This window comes from Nicotiana tomentosiformis, chromosome 12, assembly GCF_000390325.3.
Source record: "Nicotiana tomentosiformis chromosome 12, ASM39032v3, whole genome shotgun sequence".
In the NCBI taxonomy this organism is placed as follows: domain Eukaryota; kingdom Viridiplantae; phylum Streptophyta; class Magnoliopsida; order Solanales; family Solanaceae; genus Nicotiana; species Nicotiana tomentosiformis.
The window spans coordinates 36,996,816-37,017,030 of NC_090823.1; the positions used below are offsets into that span (position 1 = coordinate 36,996,816).

General features: G+C 41.5%; 1 protein-coding gene across 1 annotated transcript in view; it reads right to left on the reverse strand.

Moving 5' to 3' along the window:
• The window catches only part of LOC138902487 (uncharacterized), a 39,580-nt gene extending 25,304 nt beyond the window's left edge, over positions 1–14,276 (reverse strand). The window contains exons 1-4 of the mRNA XM_070190358.1: positions 14,133–14,276; positions 3,309–3,367; positions 2,251–2,545; positions 2,044–2,209 (exon numbers count right to left, since the gene is read on the reverse strand). Of these exons, the coding sequence (XP_070046459.1) occupies positions 2,044–2,209; positions 2,251–2,545; positions 3,309–3,367; positions 14,133–14,276 (664 nt within the window). The remainder of the gene's footprint in view (positions 1–2,043; positions 2,210–2,250; positions 2,546–3,308; positions 3,368–14,132) is intronic.
• Between the last annotated feature and the right edge of the window lie 5,939 nt (positions 14,277–20,215).

Below are 20,215 nucleotides of genomic sequence, written 5' to 3' on the forward strand. Positions count from 1 at the left end.
TCAGTAGTTGAAGATGGTTTGGGCTAACTCTGAACCGCCTCAATCTTCTTTGGTTCTACCTTGATCCCTTCGTTGGACACCACATGCCCCAAGAACACCACCGAACTGAGCCAAAACTCATACTTGGAGAACTTAGCATAAAGCTTCTCTTACCTCAACGTCTGTAGTACAATTCTCAGATGTTGTGCATGCTCCTTCTGGGTATGTGAGTTCACTAGGATATCATTAATAAATACTATGACAAATGAATCAAGATATAGCTGGAACACACTGTTCATCAGATGCATGAATGCTGCCGGGGCATTGGTCAACCCAAAAGACATCACAAGGAACTGATAGTGACCATAGTGGGTCCTGAATGCCGTCTTCAGAATATTCGAGTCCCAAATCTTCAACTGGTGATACTTAGACCTCAAATAAATCATAGAGAACACTCTAGCTCCATGAAGCTGGTCAAATAAGTCATCAATGTGCGAGAAAGGATACTTGTTCTTAATTGTAACTTTGTTCAACTGCCTATAATCAATGCGTATCCGCATAATACCATCCTTCTTCTTCACAAACAAAATCGGTGCACCCCAAGGCGATACACTAGGACTAATGGACCCCTTATCAAGAAGCTCCTGAAGCTGCTCTTTCAATTCCTTCAACTTTGCTGGTGATACGATACAGAGGAATTGAAATGGGCTGAGTGCCCGGCACCAAGTCAATACCAAAATTAATGTCCCTATCGGGTGGCATGCCCGACAGGTCTGCAGGAAATACATCCGAAGTCTTGCACTACCAAAATCGAATAAATAGTAGGAGTATCGACACCAATATCCCTCACAAAATCCAAATATGACAAACACCCCTTCGCAACCATCCGTTGGGCCTTTAGATATGAAATCACCCTACTGGGAACATAGTTCAGAGAATCTCTCCACTCGATCCTAGGTAACCCCGACATCACCAACGTCACGACCTTAGCGTAACAATCCAGAATAGCATGACATGGGGATAACCAATCCATGCCCAGAATCATGTCAAGATCAACCATACTAAGCGTTCAAAGATCAACTCTCATCTCCAATCCCCCATGGTCACCACACATGACCGATACACACGGTCCACAACAATATAATCGCCCATCGGCGTAGATACATGAACAGGCAAAACTAAGGACTCACGGGTCATATCCAAATAACGAGCAAATACGATGATACATATGAATAAGTGAAACCAAGGTCAAATAATATGGAAGCATCCTTGTAGCATACTTAGACAATACCTGTAATTAATACGTCTGAAGCAACGGCCTCTGGCCTGGCGGGAAAAGCATAACATTGAGCCTGACCACCATCTGAATGGCCTCCCTCTCTAGGGCGACCTTTAGATCCCGAGCTCTACCCCGAGCTGGCTGAGCAGGTGGTGAAGTAAGTAGTGCAGAAGTCATAACCTGACCCCTCTACTGAACCGGGCCTCCCAAGATACGGGGACAATACCTCCTCACATGTCCAAACTCCCCATACTCGAAGCAACTTCGATCCGTTGATGGTGGTGGAGATTGAATCAGACCCCGAGAACCAGAATAGCTACTAGAAGAACCTGATATAGATAAACCCTAAACTAATGGAGCACGAGATGGACTCTAAGCTGGGAGGGCACTGAGAGATGATTGACCCAGACGAGCACTATATGAACCATGGCTAGCTGATGCACCACGATGAACCAGACGAGCTATATAAGCGGGCCTATAAGGGCGACCGCTGTTGTGGTGGGATTGTCCTCCAGAAGAAACATCGCTGAAATCACCCGAACCACGAGGCCTATCAGCCTCTGTCTCCTCACGCTCTTGACTACAAACCTACTCTAGCCGCCTAGCAATATCAACCACCTCGTCGAATGTAGCACCTGACGTAATCTCTCGAGTCATGATGAAGCGCAGTCCATAGTTGAGGCCATCAATGAACCTTGTAATCCTCTCCTTCGCTATGGGAATCAATTAGATCGCGTTACGAGCCAACTCTGAGAATCTCATCTCATATCGGGTCACTAACATACCCTTTTGGCGTAGCTGCCCAAACTGCCTGCGCAACTTCTCCCTACGTGTCTGTGGAACAAACTTCTCTAAGAAGAGAACTGAGAACTCGTGCCACATAAATGGTGTAGCGCCGGCTAGCCTGCTTACCTCATAGGCCTCCCACCATCTAAAGGCTACCCCTGATAGCTGAAGAGTAGTAAATGAGACTCCAGTAGTCTCCAAAATACCCGCGTACGAAGGATCCGTTGGCACCTATCTAAGAAATTCTGAGCATCCTCTGACTTAGCCCCACTGAACTCTGGAGGCCTGAGCCTCCCAAACTGCTCTAGTCTCTTCAACTCCTCGTCACTCATAGGTGGACCAACCGGCGCTTGAGCCGCTGCAACTGGTTGGGCTGGTAGTACCCCTGGTGTCTGAAGTCCCTGAACTACCTGCTCTGGAGTATGGGCGGCAGGAGTTTGAGCACTTCCCCCCGCTTGAGAAGTGGCTGGTGCAACCGAAACTGAAACTGCCTGAGCAAGGCTAGTGCATACAGTCAATATTTAGGCCAGAGCTTCCTGAAGGCCTAGAATCACAATGGGCACAACTGGTGCCTGAGGCGGTCCCATCGGCTCAACCACATCTGGTATCTGCTCTTGAGATGGAGAAACTGGTGGGTCCACGGGTGCTGCTCTAGCTGCACCTCAGCCTCTACCGCGACCTCGCCCTCTCGTGACCCTAGCTGGTGGTACTGGTGGGCGTCCGCCCAATCCAGTTACACGTGTCCTCACCACCTGTGAGAGAATACAAATATAGAAGTTTAGTTTCCGTAATCAACAAATCCGCATGACAAGAATACAAAAAAATGAAGTTTCCTAATGGTTCAGTAGCCTCTCGAAGATAAGTACAGACGTCTCCGTACCGATCCATAAGACTCTACTAAACCTTCTCATGACTCATGAGACCTATGTAACCTAGGCTCTGATAACAACGTATCACGACCCAAATCTCAACATGTGGTGATGGTGCCTATCACAGTACTAGCCAAGTCGACAATCACAAAATAATTATGCATTTTAAACTAGAAGCATGATATAATAAGTTTAAAAGTTAAAAAACTCATAAAACCGATAAGCACAACTGCGACTCAACTTCAAAATCTCCTAAAATCTGGGTGTCACCGAGTACATGAGCTACTAAGTGTTACCACAATCCTAACCACTAATACAATTGTATGAAAGATAGAACAGTACAAAATAAACTGAATGGAAGGAGAGTTGAGGTCTGCGGGAGTCATAGCAGCTACCTTACTAATCTCCAAGCAGATACTGCACCAAGTCTAGCAACCACCGTGCCTAGAAGTACCTGAATTTGCACACGAAGTGTAGAGTGTAGTATGAGTACAATTGACCCAATGTACTCAATAAGTAATAGGACTAACCTTAGGCTGAAAGTAGTGATGGGCTCAGAAAGGTACAATCCAAATCCAGATAATAACAGTACAAATATAACACGCAAATGATAGTAATAACTCAAAGAAATCTCATAATCAATTCGTACACTGTACATAAATGTAGACAAGCTTTAAATTTCAACACTGATAAAATATGCCAGTTATAACAGATATGAGGAATGTTACATCTCTATGTCTACATGTCAAATGTGCATGTCACATGTAATGCACCACAATGATAAACTCATGTACTTACACTCTCAGAGTACTCAATCTCACTGTCTCACACTCCCACTCATCACTCTCTATTACTCAGCACACTCAATCACTCAGCACTATACGGTACTTGCGCTCACTGCTGGTATGTCAGATTCCATAGGGGAGGATCCTGCCCAAGCGCTAATATAAAGCCAATATGTCCTACTACGACGTGCAGCCCGATTCCATAATAATAGATAAAGCCTATGAGGCGTGCTACGGCGTGTAGCCCAATCAATAATAATAATATATATAAAGCCAAGAAGGCCTTCTGCAGCGTAAAACCCGATCCACAACCTCACTCACAACACGACTCTCAGGCCCAACTCAATCATCAATCTCTCTAGTCTCTCGGGCTCACAAATCTCATGCCAATCAACCCAAACAATGATAACATGATATAACAATAAATGACAACAGAGACTGAGATATGATATGCAAATGATGAATATGACTGAGTACGTAATTACAATTTAAGCAAATAATTCAACAACATAAATGACCTCGTGGGTCCCCACAGAATAAGCATATAGCCTAAACATGATTTCTAACATGGATTATAGCTCAATTACTCTAACACGCATGGATTGCATAAATAGCAACAACATTTGATAAATACACGGTACAAAGAAATCAACCAAGCCACAATTACCACGTTGCACGCCCACATGCCCATCACCTAGCATGTGCGTCACCTCAACACCAACCACACAACATGTATTTCAGGGATTCATACCCTTAGTACCAAGTTTAGAAGTGTCACTTACCTCAAACCGCACAAATTACAACTCCAATAAGCCCTTGCCTCGCGAATCGGCCTCCGAACGAATCGAATCTAGTCACAAACAACTTAATACAATCAATACAAGCTATAAGAATTGATTCCATATGATCAAGCTAATTTCTTTAACCAAAGTCAAAAAGTCAACCCAAAACGTCAACCCCGGGCCCACATCTCAGAATTTGATAAAATTTACAAAATCCGAACACCCATTCAATAAAGAGTTTAACCATACCAAAATCATCCAATTCCGACCTCAAATCGCCTTTCAAATACTCAAAATATAGTTTATGAAGTTTCTACAATTTTCCTCAATTTTTCCAACCTAAAACACTAATTAAATAATAAAAACAATGATAGATTCATGTATATCAACCAAATCCGAGATAGAATCACTTACCCCAATCAACCCCTTGAAAATCCTTCAAGAATTGCCTCAATCCGAGCTCCGAAAGTCCAAATGTGAAATAATACTCTAACCCTCGATTTGAAATTAAATAGTCTACCCAGTTATTCCTCTTCGCGATCGCGGAAAGTCCCTCATGATCGCAAAGAACAATAAAATGCTGCCCACAAAAATGACCTACGCAAATGTGGAACACCAGCCGCGAACACGATGCACAGAAACTCAAATCTACGCAATCGAGGACTCACTCACGCGATCGCGGACTCACTCACGTGATCGCAAAGAAAAACTGCGTGGATTTCCCAGACCGCTTCTTCCTTCTTCACGAATGCGGCACTACTCATGCGTTTATGTTGCACTGACTCCCCAGGCTTCGCGATCGCGAACCTATTCTTGCGAATGCGTAGAACAATTTCACCAGTCACCCAAACAAGCCTTCGTGATCGCGGACCTTCACTTGCGATCGCGTATAAGGAAACTAGAACCAGTCATAACAACAGTCCAAGAAGTCCAAAAAATGATCCGAACATGATCTGAATAACACATGAGGCCCCCGGGCCCCCCATCCAAATACACCAACATATCTAAAACATCATACGAACTTAGTCGAAGCCTCAAATCACATCAAACAACATCGAAAATACGAATCGTACCCCAATTCAAGTCTAATGAACTATTGAAATTCCATATTCTAAATCGATGCCGAAACACACCAAATCAATTCTGATTGACCTAAAACTTTGCACACAACGGACCTATTCCAACTCCAGGAACCAAAATCCGAGCCCGATAACAACAAAGTTAACTCTCGGCCAAACTTCTCAACTTTCCAAACCTTCTACTTTCAAACTTTTGCCAATTCAAGCCAAAACGACTTATGGACCTCCAAATCAAAATGCGGAGACACTCCCAAGTCCAAAATCACCATACGAAGCTATCAAAACCATCAAAACTCCATTTCGGACTCGTTTACTCATAAGTGAACGTTGGATCAACTCTTTTATCTTAGGCTTCCAACCTTGGGACTAAGTGCCCCAATTCATTCCAAAACATCCCGGAACCAAACCAACCACCCCGACAAGTCACATAATGATAAACGAACATATAATAAGAAATAAATGGAGGAACAAGGCTACAATACTCAAAATGACTGGCCGGGTCATGACAAACTACCCCGTAGGGATTGGTTTGATTGTATTGTTTGATTTACGTGGAAGACGTGTATACGAGGTGATGAGTGCGTACACGGCCTTATATGTAGAAATTGACCGATTTAGATTCTTAGGCTTATTTCACGCATTTAATTGAAATTTTTATATCATGATATAATTTCCATTGTTAAGTTTAGTCTTACATGCAATATTTGAAGTTGTTAGTACATGGCATATATTTTATTGTCAAGCTTTCTCGTATATGCTGTTACCCCTTTTATTGTCATGCTATCTCTTTTATTGTTGAGTTATCCTTAATTGAAGCTCTATTATTGACGAGCGCAAAACACACACTTAAATATGCTCGCTAGTCGAATATAGTATAATATAATATCGTATCCACATGGATTGGTGTTAAATAATATTTTCGTAGTTTATAGTTTGATTGCTATTAAAGATGATCAACACTTGAGATTTATGTGATTAAAACTAAAATTAACTAAGATTCTAACTTATTGACGAATGACACTCGAACAAAAGTAAGCAAGGAAGATATTAATGGGAGAAAATAGGGATTGATTGGATAGGTGCAACATAAATTTTTAGGATTTAACTCTAGTTAATTCACTTCTAATGTTCAAGTGAGTCAATCGAATTCACTCAATTAGTAGTTCAAATGTTTAGTAGAAACTCCTTTCTCGATTAAGTCTCAACTTCACAATATGAACCAATTTAAGCTCAGTGAAGATATGCAAGAATTCGTAGTAGATTGGTATTTAGGAGAACCTCTCTCGATTATCCTCCTAACTAGGGTTAAACAATAATTCAACTAGCCTATTTCGATAACTAAGAATAATTAATGAACTCAACCAACAAGATAATGCAACAATATCACAAGTTATGCCTCTCTCGATTACATGAACATGTGAATATAGATGCAATAATTAAATCATCCAAAATGATTCACTACATAAAAACTAGAGTTATAATCCACAAACAAATATCAATACACCAAATCCATCAAACCCTAAAGAGAACTACTCCATAGATATGGGGTAATTCATCACAACTAGATATGAAATCCTTGTGCTCTTGCTTCTCCCACTTCTCCTTAGCCTCCTTAGGTCTAAGATGTGTTTAAAGTCCAGAAAATAATATTTTTCCATGTATATATACCAAGTAGGGTTGGTCCCAAGCGAAAACACCTTTTCCTACGCAAAATAGGACACTTACCGGCATTGGACGTGTGCGGCCGTGCACCTGGGAGTGTGCTTGCGCATATTGCCGTGCACTTTGGATAGTGTTCTACCTGACTTACGCGCGCGCGCACCTGGGTGGTGTCCTGCTCAATTCTTCGTTTCTCTCATTAAGTGCACTATTGTCTGTTGATCCCCGAACTCAATCCCAACTTAATCCTTGGGATTTTACTCAGACTTCAAAGCTCCAAAATAGCTTGAATTCATTCCATAACATCTACGTAGCTAGGAATCACTCATACAAGGCATAAAAAACATAATTAGTGCAAAACACTAGTGATTTAAGCTCAAACTCAATTAAAGTGTAGTAAATTAGAGTAAAATAGATGACTAAAATATGAGATTATAGCCTAAGACCCCCTTTATTGTTAATTTCTCCTTATTTGAAGTCGTCATTACATGTTACCTCCTTAATTTTCTAAGTTTGTTCTTCAGTTTCATTGTGTTGTTATAATTCTTGTGTTGATATCCTTGCCATATTCCCGTGTTATTGTTGTTATTGGCGCACTCAGTGTTATGGGAACATGTAGTGCTAGTTGATATGTTGTGTTGTTGTGACCTTGGAACATGTGGAATTATTGAGAGGATTGTCGGGGTGTTTTTCATGAGTTGTCTGTGTTATTGTTATTCTTGATATTTGCACATGCGGCGAGACAAGGCAGGCAATATTTGTTGGGTTTGTGTATGTGGCGAGACAAGGTGGATAATTATTGATATGCGTGTGGCGAGATATGGCGGGCATTTACTTTATTATTACGCATGCAATGAGGCAAGGTGGGCTGTGTTGGGGATCAATCTAGGGGCATTGTTATTGTTGCCATTTGTGTGGTGGTGTGACCTTCTTGTGTGTGACATGCATATTACGGGTTTTGTTGTGTTGTTTCCAATGTGCTACTAGGTTTCTCTGATTTTACATGTTGACTTGAGCTGTGATAGTACACTTGCACAAGCACACACAATAACATGTTATCAATATCAGTCCAGAAGTATGAATCTTGATGTTAATTGATCATGTACATGTATTCTTGTACACCAGACTTCTGTGCGTAGATTGGCTTAGTGGCACTTGAGTTGTCCGTACGGATATTAGATATTGTTACTATTGGCATGTGAGTTGTTCGTGCAGATTTGAGGTATTAAATGTATAGGCACGTGGGTTGTCCGTGCGGCACGTGAGTCGTCCATGCGATTGTGATTGGTAATGTGGGCACGAGATGCCATATGATTATGATTCATCATTTGGGGACCCGTCATTTATGATTATGAGGTGTGGTATCTCGGGGTGATTCTTGTGTAAACCTTGTGTAACAACGATTGATTATTTGGTTGTCATTTGTGTTCCTTAATTGGTTTCACTGGTACTTTAACTGAGTTCTGAATACTTTGCGGCGTTATCACCTATATACTCCTTGTTGCTATCTGTTGCTTCTACTTTCCATTTTCTAGCTTTGTATTGTTATTCTTTCCATGTTAAGTATTATACTAATATTCGTTACTCTGTTAGCTTTATATTAATACTTGCACAGGTTATTAATGTCTAGTAGGTGTCTTGACTATACCACGTCACTACTCCACTGAGGTTAGTCTTGATACTTACTGGGTACCGCTGTGGTGTACTCATGCTATGCTTTTGCAAATCTTTTGTGCAGATCTAGGTACCTCTGAGTGGGCCGGTCATTAGCTAGCTGTTAGAGATTTTCTACGGAGACTTCAAGGTATACCTGCCGCTACGCTCGTAGGCCTCGCAGTCACCTTCTGGATGCTTCACATTGTTACTGTTTACTTCTATTCCAAATAGTGATGTATTTGATATTCTTGGTTACTCATAGTAAAGCTTATGACTTCGTACTACCGGTTTTGGGTTAATATATATATATATATATATATATATATATATATATATATATATATATATATATATATATATATATATATATATATTGATGGTTGTTGGCTATGTACGGAAATCACTTGTTCATATTTAATGGTTAAATAGTTTAATTCTATTAAAAATTCAGTATGTGTTAGGCTTACCTAGTCTTAGAGACTAGGTGCCATCACGACATCCTAAAGAGAAAATTTGGGGTCGTGACAAGGTATGTCCAAAAACGCTAAGTTACAAAATTTAATTCTAACCTTACAACCAAAGGCCAAGGAGCAGAACAAGAGGATCGAGCAGATCCCAGTAATTCTGTCACGACCCAAATTTAGCGATCGGTACCCAACACTATCCTACCCGAGCGAACCAACACATATAATACATCCAAGCCATATGCATAAAAATCAATTAACCATGGAAACCATTTAAAAATCATATATAATTTCAAATCCAAAACCATACATGAACATTTAAAAAATAAATTAAATCAATAAATTAATTATCCTTTCATGTATGTCGTGCACAACCCCTGTCACGACCAAAAATCTCAACCCGTCGTGATGGCGCCTAACACACCGGCCAGGCAAGCCGAAATACAACAATAAAGAACCAAAAAACAAAATTTATAGAAACAACATAAGTCTAAAATCTCAATATAACGAGATACTGCTAATACAAGATAAATCCCCCCAAAACTGGTAAATACAGAGTCAAGAGCTTTACAACGAAATACAAGTCTGAAACTAAACAATGATACTGTCTGAATTGAAACAACAATACATAAGAAAAGACAAGTCAAAACTATGGCCAGGAATGCAACTCTACCTTACCTCCCGAAGCTCAGTCTAACACGCAAATCTACTACTGATAACTGGTCCTCACACCTGGATCTGCACAATTAAGTGCAAAGTGTAGTATGAGCACAATCGACCCAATGTACTCAATAAGTATCGTAACTAACCTCGGCGAGGTAAAAGAAGTGAGAACTATAAATGATACTAGCTATAACCTATGCAGTTTCATCATTTTTAGCAAGTACAGAGCAATAATGAAATCAAGTCACAAAGCATAGAAAGAAGCAGTTGTGTGTGTATGTGCATAGTTACTCAAATACTTTGCCTAGTCAATGTTCAGCATATAGAGATGATATGCAATTAAATAAGGTAATTAACCACAGAAATTGCAAGTAAAGATGAAATGCAAGATCCAAACAAAACACTTGCATAATTTCCTCAACCTTTCTATATCAGTACCAAACTAGTGATCAGTTTTCCTCAATATCCGCGTGTACACCATCAAGGGATAAACATGAGAGGGTGACCCTAGGGGGATGGATCCATATCCATATGCAAGCACGACTAATTCAACGTGCTACCAGCCTGGTGTGGTCACAAGCTCAATATCATAATCCGCCGAGTGTGATCACATGCATGATAGTACAATCCGCCCGGTGTGGTCACATGCATAACAATATAATTCGCCCAACGTGGTCACATACATCCAGTCCAAATCATATCACACATAAGCAAATATACATGAATACATGTATATAATGAATGATCTCATACTCTTGGACTGGTATAAGTGACATGCTAGAGTGTAGGCATGTGCATAGGATGCTATCATTGCTCAGACCGGCAATTTCATCATAGAAATAACAATTATCAAGTTCATTCAAGGAATAAGCCTCTATGTAACCTCAAACATGGATTAAATAGTTCATAACAATATTACATATATGAGAAACATCATAACATAATGCTTAAAAGCCAATTATAGGCATATCACAACCTAAGCACTAATTGAGCATGAATAATTACCCCGGTGTTAGCACATGGGCTCAAACCCCATTCATGTGCGCACCCATAGCACATAGTTATCATAAATAATTCAGACAACTAGTGCATCAACTAAGTTTAGATAAGATACTTACCTCAAGCAAGCCAATATACTCCTCTAACAAACCCTTCCCGCACGTATCAACTTCTGGCAGGCTCGAATCTCTTCAATCTAGGTGGAAAACTCTCCAAATAGTGTCCTAGTCCGAACTCCCAAAATTTCAAAATGAGATAAAAGCTCAAACCCTCGTTTTTAAAACACTGCCCAGTGATCCCGTACCTGCGGACACAATGATCATATATGCGATTCCGCTTTCGCAAAAAAACCTACGCTTCTGCGAATCCCACTAAGAATCCCGAGTTATTGCTTATGCAGCCAAACCACCGCTTCTACGGGTCCACACATGCAGAAACCTTCTGCACCTGTGGTACTTGGTCCCCCATGCTCATTTCCGCTTCTGCGGTTCCATCCTCGCAGAAGCAACTCCGCTTCTGCAGTTTCTTGTACACACCTGCTATCCCGCAGCTTCCAGCCTTCCTTCTCTTCTGTGGCTCCCAGCCGCTTCTACGGCCTCACACCTGTGGCCCCATTCTCGCAGGTGAAATCACACCAGGCATCAAAAAATTCAGCCAAGCTCCTAAGTTCAAAAGAAAACCCGAATTCCATCCGAATCAATCCTGGGGCCCCTGAGACCCCGTAAAAAAATTCCAACAAGTCCTACAATACAATACGAACTCACTCGAACCCTCAAATCACTTTAAACAACACCAAAACCACAATTTGCACATCGATTCAAGCCTAATGAACAAATGAATTTCCAACTTCTAAAATTAATGCCGAATCATACCAAACCAACTCCGATTGACCTCATATTTTGCACACAAGTCATAAATGACACAACAGACCTATTCTAACTTCCGAAACCAAAATCCGAACCCGATATCCAAGAAGTCAACTCTCAGTCAAATCTCTTAACCTTCCAAACCTTTAACTTTTCAACTTTCGCCAAAAATCATCAAATCAATCTACAGACCTCCAAATCCAAATCCGGACATACGCCTAAGTACAAAATCCCAAAATCACCATACGACGCTATCAAAATCATAAAAAATCCATTCCAAAGTTGTTTCCACAAAAGTCAAACTCCGGTCAACTCTTTCAACTTAAGCTTCCAACCTTGGGACTAAGTGTCTCAATTCACACCGAATCATCCCCGGAACTACACCAACCGCCCCGGAAAGTCACGTAACCACAAGTGAACATAGAATAAGCAATAAATAAGGGAACGGTGCTAAAATACACAAAACTTGCAGCAGGGTCGTCACATTCCCCCCAACTAAAAAAATGTTCGTCCTTGAACGAGTCTAAAATCATACCTGGAGTCTCAAATAGGTATGGATAACTGCTCTGCATCTCCCTCTAGGTCTTCCAAATAGCCTCCTCGACTAGCTAGCCTCTCCACTGAACTTTCATTGAAGCTATATTCTTTGATCTCAACTTTCGAACCTGCCTATCGAAAATGGCCACCAACTCCACATCATAAGTCAAGTCCCCATAAAGTTGTACCGTGCTGAAGTCCAACACATAGGACGGGTCACCATAATACTTCTAGAGCATAGAAACATGAAATACTAAGTGAACACCCAATAGACTAGGTGGCAAGGAAAGTCTGTAGGCCGCCTCTCTAATCCTCTCAAGTACCTAAAAATGGCCGATATACCGATGGCTTAACTTGCCCTTCTTCCTGAATCTCATCACACCTTTCATGGGTGAAACTCTGAGCAAAACCTTCTCACCCACCATATATGTAACATCATGAACCTTCCTATCAATATGACTCTTTTGCCTAGATTGTGCTGTACAAAGTCAATCTTGAATCAACTTGACTTTCTCCAAGGCATCCCGAACCAGATCAGTACCCAACAACCTAGCCTCTCCCGGATCAAACCAACCAACTGGAGAATGACACAGCCTCCCATATAAGGCCTCATATAGAGCCATTTGAATACTCGATTGGTAGCTATTGTTGTAGACAAAATCTACAAGCGGCAAGTACTGATCCCATGAACCCCCCAAAATCCATAACATAGGCGCGTAGTATATCCTCTAAGATCTGAATGGTGCGCTAAGATTTTCCGTCCATCCGGGGGTGGAATGTTATGCTCAACTCAGCCCACGTGCCCAACTCTCGCTGCACTGCTCTCCAAAACTGTGATGTGAACTGCGTGCCTCGATGGAGATTATGGACACCGGCACATCATGAAGACGAACAATCTCACGAATATAGATCTGAGCCAGCCGCTTCGAAGAGTAGGTAGTCTCAACCGGAATGAAGTGTACGAACCTAGTCAACTGGTCCACAATCACCTAAACTGCATCAAATTTCTTCAAAGTTCGTGGGAGCCCTACAACGAAATCCATGGTAATCCGCTCCCATTTCCACTCGGGAATCTCAAGTGCTTAAAGCAAACCGCCCCACCTCTGACGCTTGTACTTCACCGGTTGGCAGTTCAAACACTGATCCACATACTCCACTATACCATTCTTCATTCTCCTCCACCAATAGTGCTGCCTCAAATCCTGATACATCTTAGCAGCACTCAGATGAATGGAATACCACAAACTGTGGGTCTCCTCAAGAATCAACTCACGTAACCCATCCATATTGGGCACACAAATCCGACCTTGCATTCGCAACACCGCATCATCTCAAATAGAAACCTCCTTGGAATCACTGTACAATACCGTCTCCTTAAGGAGAAGGAAACAGGGGTCGTCATAGTAACGCTCTCTGATGCGCTCATATAAAGAAGACCAAGAAACCACGCAAGCAAGAACCCGACTAGGCTCCGAAACATCTAACCTCATGAACTGATTGGCCAAGGCCTAGACATCAAATGCTAGCGGTCTCTCACCAACTGGAATATATGCAAGACTGCACATACTCTCAGCCTTTCTACTCAAGGCATCGGCCACCACATTGGCCTTCCCGGGATGATACAAAATGGTGATATCATAGTCCTTTAACAGCTCTAACCACCTCTGCTTCCTTAAATTTAGATCCTTCTTCTAAAACAAATGCTGTAGATTTGATGATCTATGAATACCTCATAAGACACGTTATAGAGATAATGCCTCCAAATATTCAAAGCATGAACAATGGCTGCCAACTCTAGATCATGAACATGGTATTTCTTTTCATGGGGCTTCAACTGGCGCAAAGCATAAGCAATCATCCTACCCTCCTGCATCAAGACACACCTATTACTAATTCGCGAAGCATCATAATAAACCGTATATGAACCCAATACTGAAGGCAAAACTTGAACTAAACGTGTGGTCAAAGTAGTCTTGAGCTTCTAAAAGCTCTCCTCATACTCATCAGACCACCTGAATGGGGCACCATTCTGGGTCAATCTAGTCAAAGGTGCAGTAATGGACGGGAAACCCTCCACAAAACGACAATAATAACATGCCAAACCCAAGAAGCTCTGAATCTCTGTAGCTGAAGACGGTCTAGGCCAACTTTGAACTTCCTTAATATTCTTCAGACCTACCTTGATCAGCTCACTAGACACGACGTGGCCCAAGAACACCACCGAGACAAGCCAGAACTCACACTTGGAGAATTTAGCATATAACTTCTTCTCCCTCAAGGTTTGGAGTACAACCCTCATATGCTGCTCATGCTCCTCCTGGATGCGTGAGTACACCAATATATCATCAATGAATACTATGACAAAATAATCAAGATATGGCTGGAATAAACTGTTTATTAAGTTCATAAAGGTTGCTAGTTCATTGGTCAGCCCAAATGACATCACAAGAAACTCGTAGTGACCATAGCGGGTCCTGAATGCCGTCTTCAAAATAGCAGAATCCTGAATATTGAACTGGTGATACCCAGACCTCAAATCAATCTTAGAGAACATTCTAGCACCCTGAAGCTGGTCAAATAATTCATCAATGCATGGCAAATGATACTTGTTCTTAATGGTAACTTTGTTCAACTGCCTGTAATCAATGCACATCCGTATAGTAACATCCTTCGTCTTTACAAATAGAATTGGTGTGCCCTAAGGCGACACACTAGGCCTGATGAATCCCCTATCAAGTAGCTCCTAAAGATGTTCCTTCAATTTTTTCAACTATGCTGGTACCATATGATACAGAGGAATATATATAGGCTGAGTGCCCGACACCAGATCAATACCAAATTATTGTCCTTGTCGGGTGGCATGCCTGGCAGGTCTGCAGGAAACACATCTGGAAAGTCTCTCACTACTGAATTTAACTCAATGATATGAGCATCAGTACTAACATCCCTCACACAGGCCAAATATGCAAGACATCCTTCCCAACCATCCGTTGGGCCTTCAAATATGAAATCACTCTACTGGGAACATAGTCCAGAGAAACTCTCCACTCCACCCTAGGCAACCCCGGCATCGCCAATGCCACAGTCTTAGCGTGGTAATCCATAATAACGTGACATAGTGACAACCAATCTATGCCTAAAATAACGTCAAAATCAACCATGCTAAGCAGTAAAAGATCAACTCTCATCTATAATCCCTCAATAGTCACTACACATGACACATACACACAATCCACAATAATAGAATCACCCACCGGTATAGATACATGAACAAGCACAATTAAGGAATCACTGGGCATATTCAAATAACAAGCAAAGTATGATGACACATATGTATAAGTGGAACCAGGATCAAATAATACCGAAGTGCCCCTGTGGCATACTGAAACAATACCTGTGATCATGGCATCAGAAGCAACTGCCATTGGCCTGACTAGAAATACATAGCAACGGGCACTGACCGCCATCCGATCAACCTCCCCCTCTAGGGTGGCCTCGAGCTAACTGAGCCCCACCCCAAGCTGGCTGTGTAGGTGATGTAGCTGCTAGTATGGAACTCATAGGCTGAGAGCTCTGCTGTGGAAACTTACTCAATAGTCTGGGGAAATCTCTCTGAGATGACTCAAGTCTCCGCACTCATAGCATCCCTCCTGACTCACCTTGATAGCCCGAAGAACTACCTATGGAGACTTAGGCAGATGACGCATGGTAAGAACTCTACGATGGCAATGCACTGACTAATGACTGAGCTAGGCGTGCACTATAGGAACTTTGACTAACTGAGGAACCACGAGGAACATGGCAAACTGCCTGAATGAGTCTGGAAGAATGACTCTGCTGTAGTATGACTGGTCTCCAGATGAGGCAATGCTGAAACCACCTGAACTACGAGGCCTCTTCACCTCTTGCTCCTCATGCTCTTTCCTACAAACCAACTCTAAGCGTCTAGCAATATCAGCCACCTCGTCAAACCTCGCACCAATCGCAACCTCCCGAGCCATAGTTGAGGCCATCAATGAACCTCTTAATCTTCTCACTCTCAGTGGGAACCAACCATACCGTGTGATGAACCAACTCTGAAAACCTCATCTCATACTGAGTCACGGTCATACCCTCCTGGCGTAGCTGCTCAAACTGCCTACGCAATTCCTCTCTACGAGTCTGTGAGACAAACATCTCTAAGAAGAGAATTGAGATCTCATGCCATGTAAGTGGAGCTGCATCGATTGGCCCGCTCAACTCATAAGCCTGCCACCATCGGTAAGCTGCCCCTGTCAGCTAAAATAGAGTGAATGAAACCCCACTGGTGTCTAAAATTCCCGCTATGCGAAGAATCCACTGACACCGATCTATAAAATCATGAGCATCCTCCGACTCTGCTCCACTGAATTCTGGAGGCTTAAGCCTCCCAAACTGCTCCAATTTTTTCTGCTTCTCATAACTCATATAGGGACCAAACTCGGCCCAAGCGATAACAACCGGCTGAACTGGCAATACACCCGTGTCTGGTGACCTTGCGCTAGCTGCTAAGGAGTACGGGCGGCAGGAGTCTGGGCACCTCCTCCGGCCTGTGAAGTGGCTGGTGCAGCTAGAATTGAAACTGCCTGAGCGAGGCTCGTGCACACAATCAAAATTTGGTTAATGCCTCTTGAAGGCCAGGAATCACAATGAGCACTGTCGGTGCCTAAGCTAGTCCCACCGGCTCAACCACCTCTGGTACCTGCTCCTGAGCTATAGCAACAGGTGCCTCTACAAGTGCTGCTCTAGCTGTAGCACGGGCCACACCTCCGCCTCTATCACGGACCGACCTCTTGTGGCCCTAACTGGTAGTACTAGTGTCCGTCCGCCTGATCCAGTTGCATGTGTCCACACCATATGTGAGAGAATAGAATCGTCAAGTTTCAAACTTCGGAATAACAAATACGCACGACAAGAATGCAAGAAAGTAAAGTTTTCTAACAGTTTGGTAGCCTCTCAAAGATAAGTAGTAATGTCTCCGTACCGATCCAAAAGTCTATACTAAACTTTCTCACGACTCGTAATACCTATGAACCTAGGGATATGATAACAACTTGTCACGACCCAAAATTCCAACCCGTCGTGATGGCGCCTAACACACCGGCCAGGTAAGTCGAAATATAAAAATAAAGAACCAAAACAACAAAATTTATAGAAATAACATAAGTGTGAAATCTCAATATAACAAGATACTGCTAATACAAGATAAATCCCCAAAAACTGGTAAATACGGAGTCATGAACTCTATAACGGAATACAAGTCTGAAACTAAATAATGATACTTTCTAATATGAAACAACAGTACACAAGAAAAGACAAGTCAAAACTGCGGCGAAGAATGCAGCTCTACCTAGCCTCCCGAAGCTCAGTCTAACACGCAAATCTACTGCTGATAACTGGTCCTCACACCTGGATCTACACAATTAAGTGCAGAGTGTAGTATGAGCACAATCGACCCAATGTACTCAATAAGTATCGTAACTAACCTCGGCGAGGTAAAAGAAGAGAGAACTATAAATGATACTAGCTATAACCTATGCAGTTTCATCGATTTTAGCAAGTACAGAGCAATAATGAAATCAAGTCACAAAGCATAGAAAGAAGCAGCTGTGTGTGTATGTGCATGGTTACTCAAATACTTTACCTAGTCAATGCTCAACATACAGAGATGATATGCAATTAAATAAGGTAATTAACCACAAAAATTGCAAGTAAAGATGAAATGCAAGATCCAAACAAAACACTAGCAAGATTTCCTCAACCTTTCCATATCCGTACAAAACCATTGATCATTTTTTCTCAATATCCGCGTGTGTACCATCAAGAGAGAAATATAAGAGAGTGACACTAGGGGATGGATCCATATCCACGCACAAGCATGACCAATTCAACGTGCTACCAGCCCGGTGTGGTCAGAGGCTCAAAATCATAATCCACCTGACGTGATCACAAGCATAACAGTACAATCTGCCCGACATGGTCACATGTTTAATAACATAATCCGCCCGACGTGGTCATAGGCATCTAGTCCAAATCAAATCATATCACATAGAAAAAAAATATACAATAATACATGTATATGATGAATGAATAACAGATCTCATGCTCCTGGACTGGTATAAGTGACATGCTAGAGTGTAGGCATGTGCATAGGGTGCTATCATAGCTCAGACCGGTAATTTCATCATAGAAATAACAATTATCAAGTTCATTCAGGTAATAAGCCTCTATGTAACCTCAAACACGGCTCAAATAGTTCACAACAATGTTACAAATATGAGAAATATTATAGCTTAAAGCTTAACAGTCAATTCTAGCTATATCATAACTTAAGCACTACCCGAGCATGAATAAATACCCCGGTATTCGTACATGGGCTCAAACCCCATACATGTATGCACCCATAATATGTAGCTATCACAAATAATTCAGACAACTAGTGCATAACCAAATTTAGATAATATACTTACCTTAAGCAAGTCAAATTACTCCTCTAACAAAACCTTCTCGCGCGTATCAACCTTTGTAAGGCAGATTACTCCTCTAGCAAACCTTAAGTAGTGATTATTTTCCCTCACAATAGGGGCTTTATCCCATAAACCTTAGCTTAGCCTTGGAATGTGTCCCTACACCCACATGTGTAGTTCCATGGTACATATCAAAAACAAATTCACAACCTAATAACCTCAAAAGATCTATTTTTATCAAATTATGATTTTCTCAGTCAATCTAGACCATTTGAACAAATTCAAATGAATAATCTTTTTCAAGTTAAAGTCTTTAGCAATTTAATATTGTGATGAACCAACCGGTTGTCTTGTGTATTTAAACCCCTTTCCCTATTTGATATTTTTCGTATGCTTGTTTGTTATTTTGTGACTTGCGAGAAGTTTGGTTTCGGGAAGGCTTGAAAGTGAATTAGAACACTTAGTTCTATTTTGGAAAGCTTAAGTTGCTAGAGTTGAACTAGGTTTGACTTTTAAGTAGGTGACCTCACATTGGTGATTTGATGGTTCCTATAAATTCTTATGGTGATTTTGGACTTAGGCGTATGTCCGAATTTGAATTTGGAGGTTCCTAGAAGGTTTTGGTTCTATTTTCCGAAAGTTAGAAATTTGAAAGTTTGAAGAGTTCATAGGTTTGACCAGAGTTGATGATGTTTGACTATAAATATATATTTTTAGTGCATTTCTTACCTTATATTTTGGTGTTTCATGTTAATATGTGCGATATTTGAGCTTAATTAAGTTATTTTTATATATAGGATCATTGGAATATAAACATGACTGAAGGTTGGACACAAGGATGCCGAAAATACAAGAAACGAGCACACAAAGGCGAAAATCGGACGAAGACAAAAACCAAGCACCAGACTAGGCAATGCTTGGCTCTTGGAATCCAACAGCTCACGCCGCGAGGTTCCCAGCGTGCCACAGGCCAAGCCCCGTGAGGATAAAGGCCTGGTTCCCCTCCAGTTTGCGCATTAAATGTTTCCTACTCGATTTTGGACTTGGAGACTCTGATCCTAGCCTATAAATACTCCCTAAACGTGACTAGTAATGTGATAGACAATCTGAAAAAAAAGGGCTTAGGAACACAACGGGGCACGAATTTTGTTGATTCTTCCATCTTCCATCTCATATTCATAAATTTTATTTGTCATTGCTTGAATTTAATTCAAGTGTCACATATTACTAAGTTATAGAGATCTACTCGAGTAGCCCACTAAATCATTGACTATTAGACAATACCTTTTAATAACCCCAATATCAAACACCATAACTATTGCTCGTG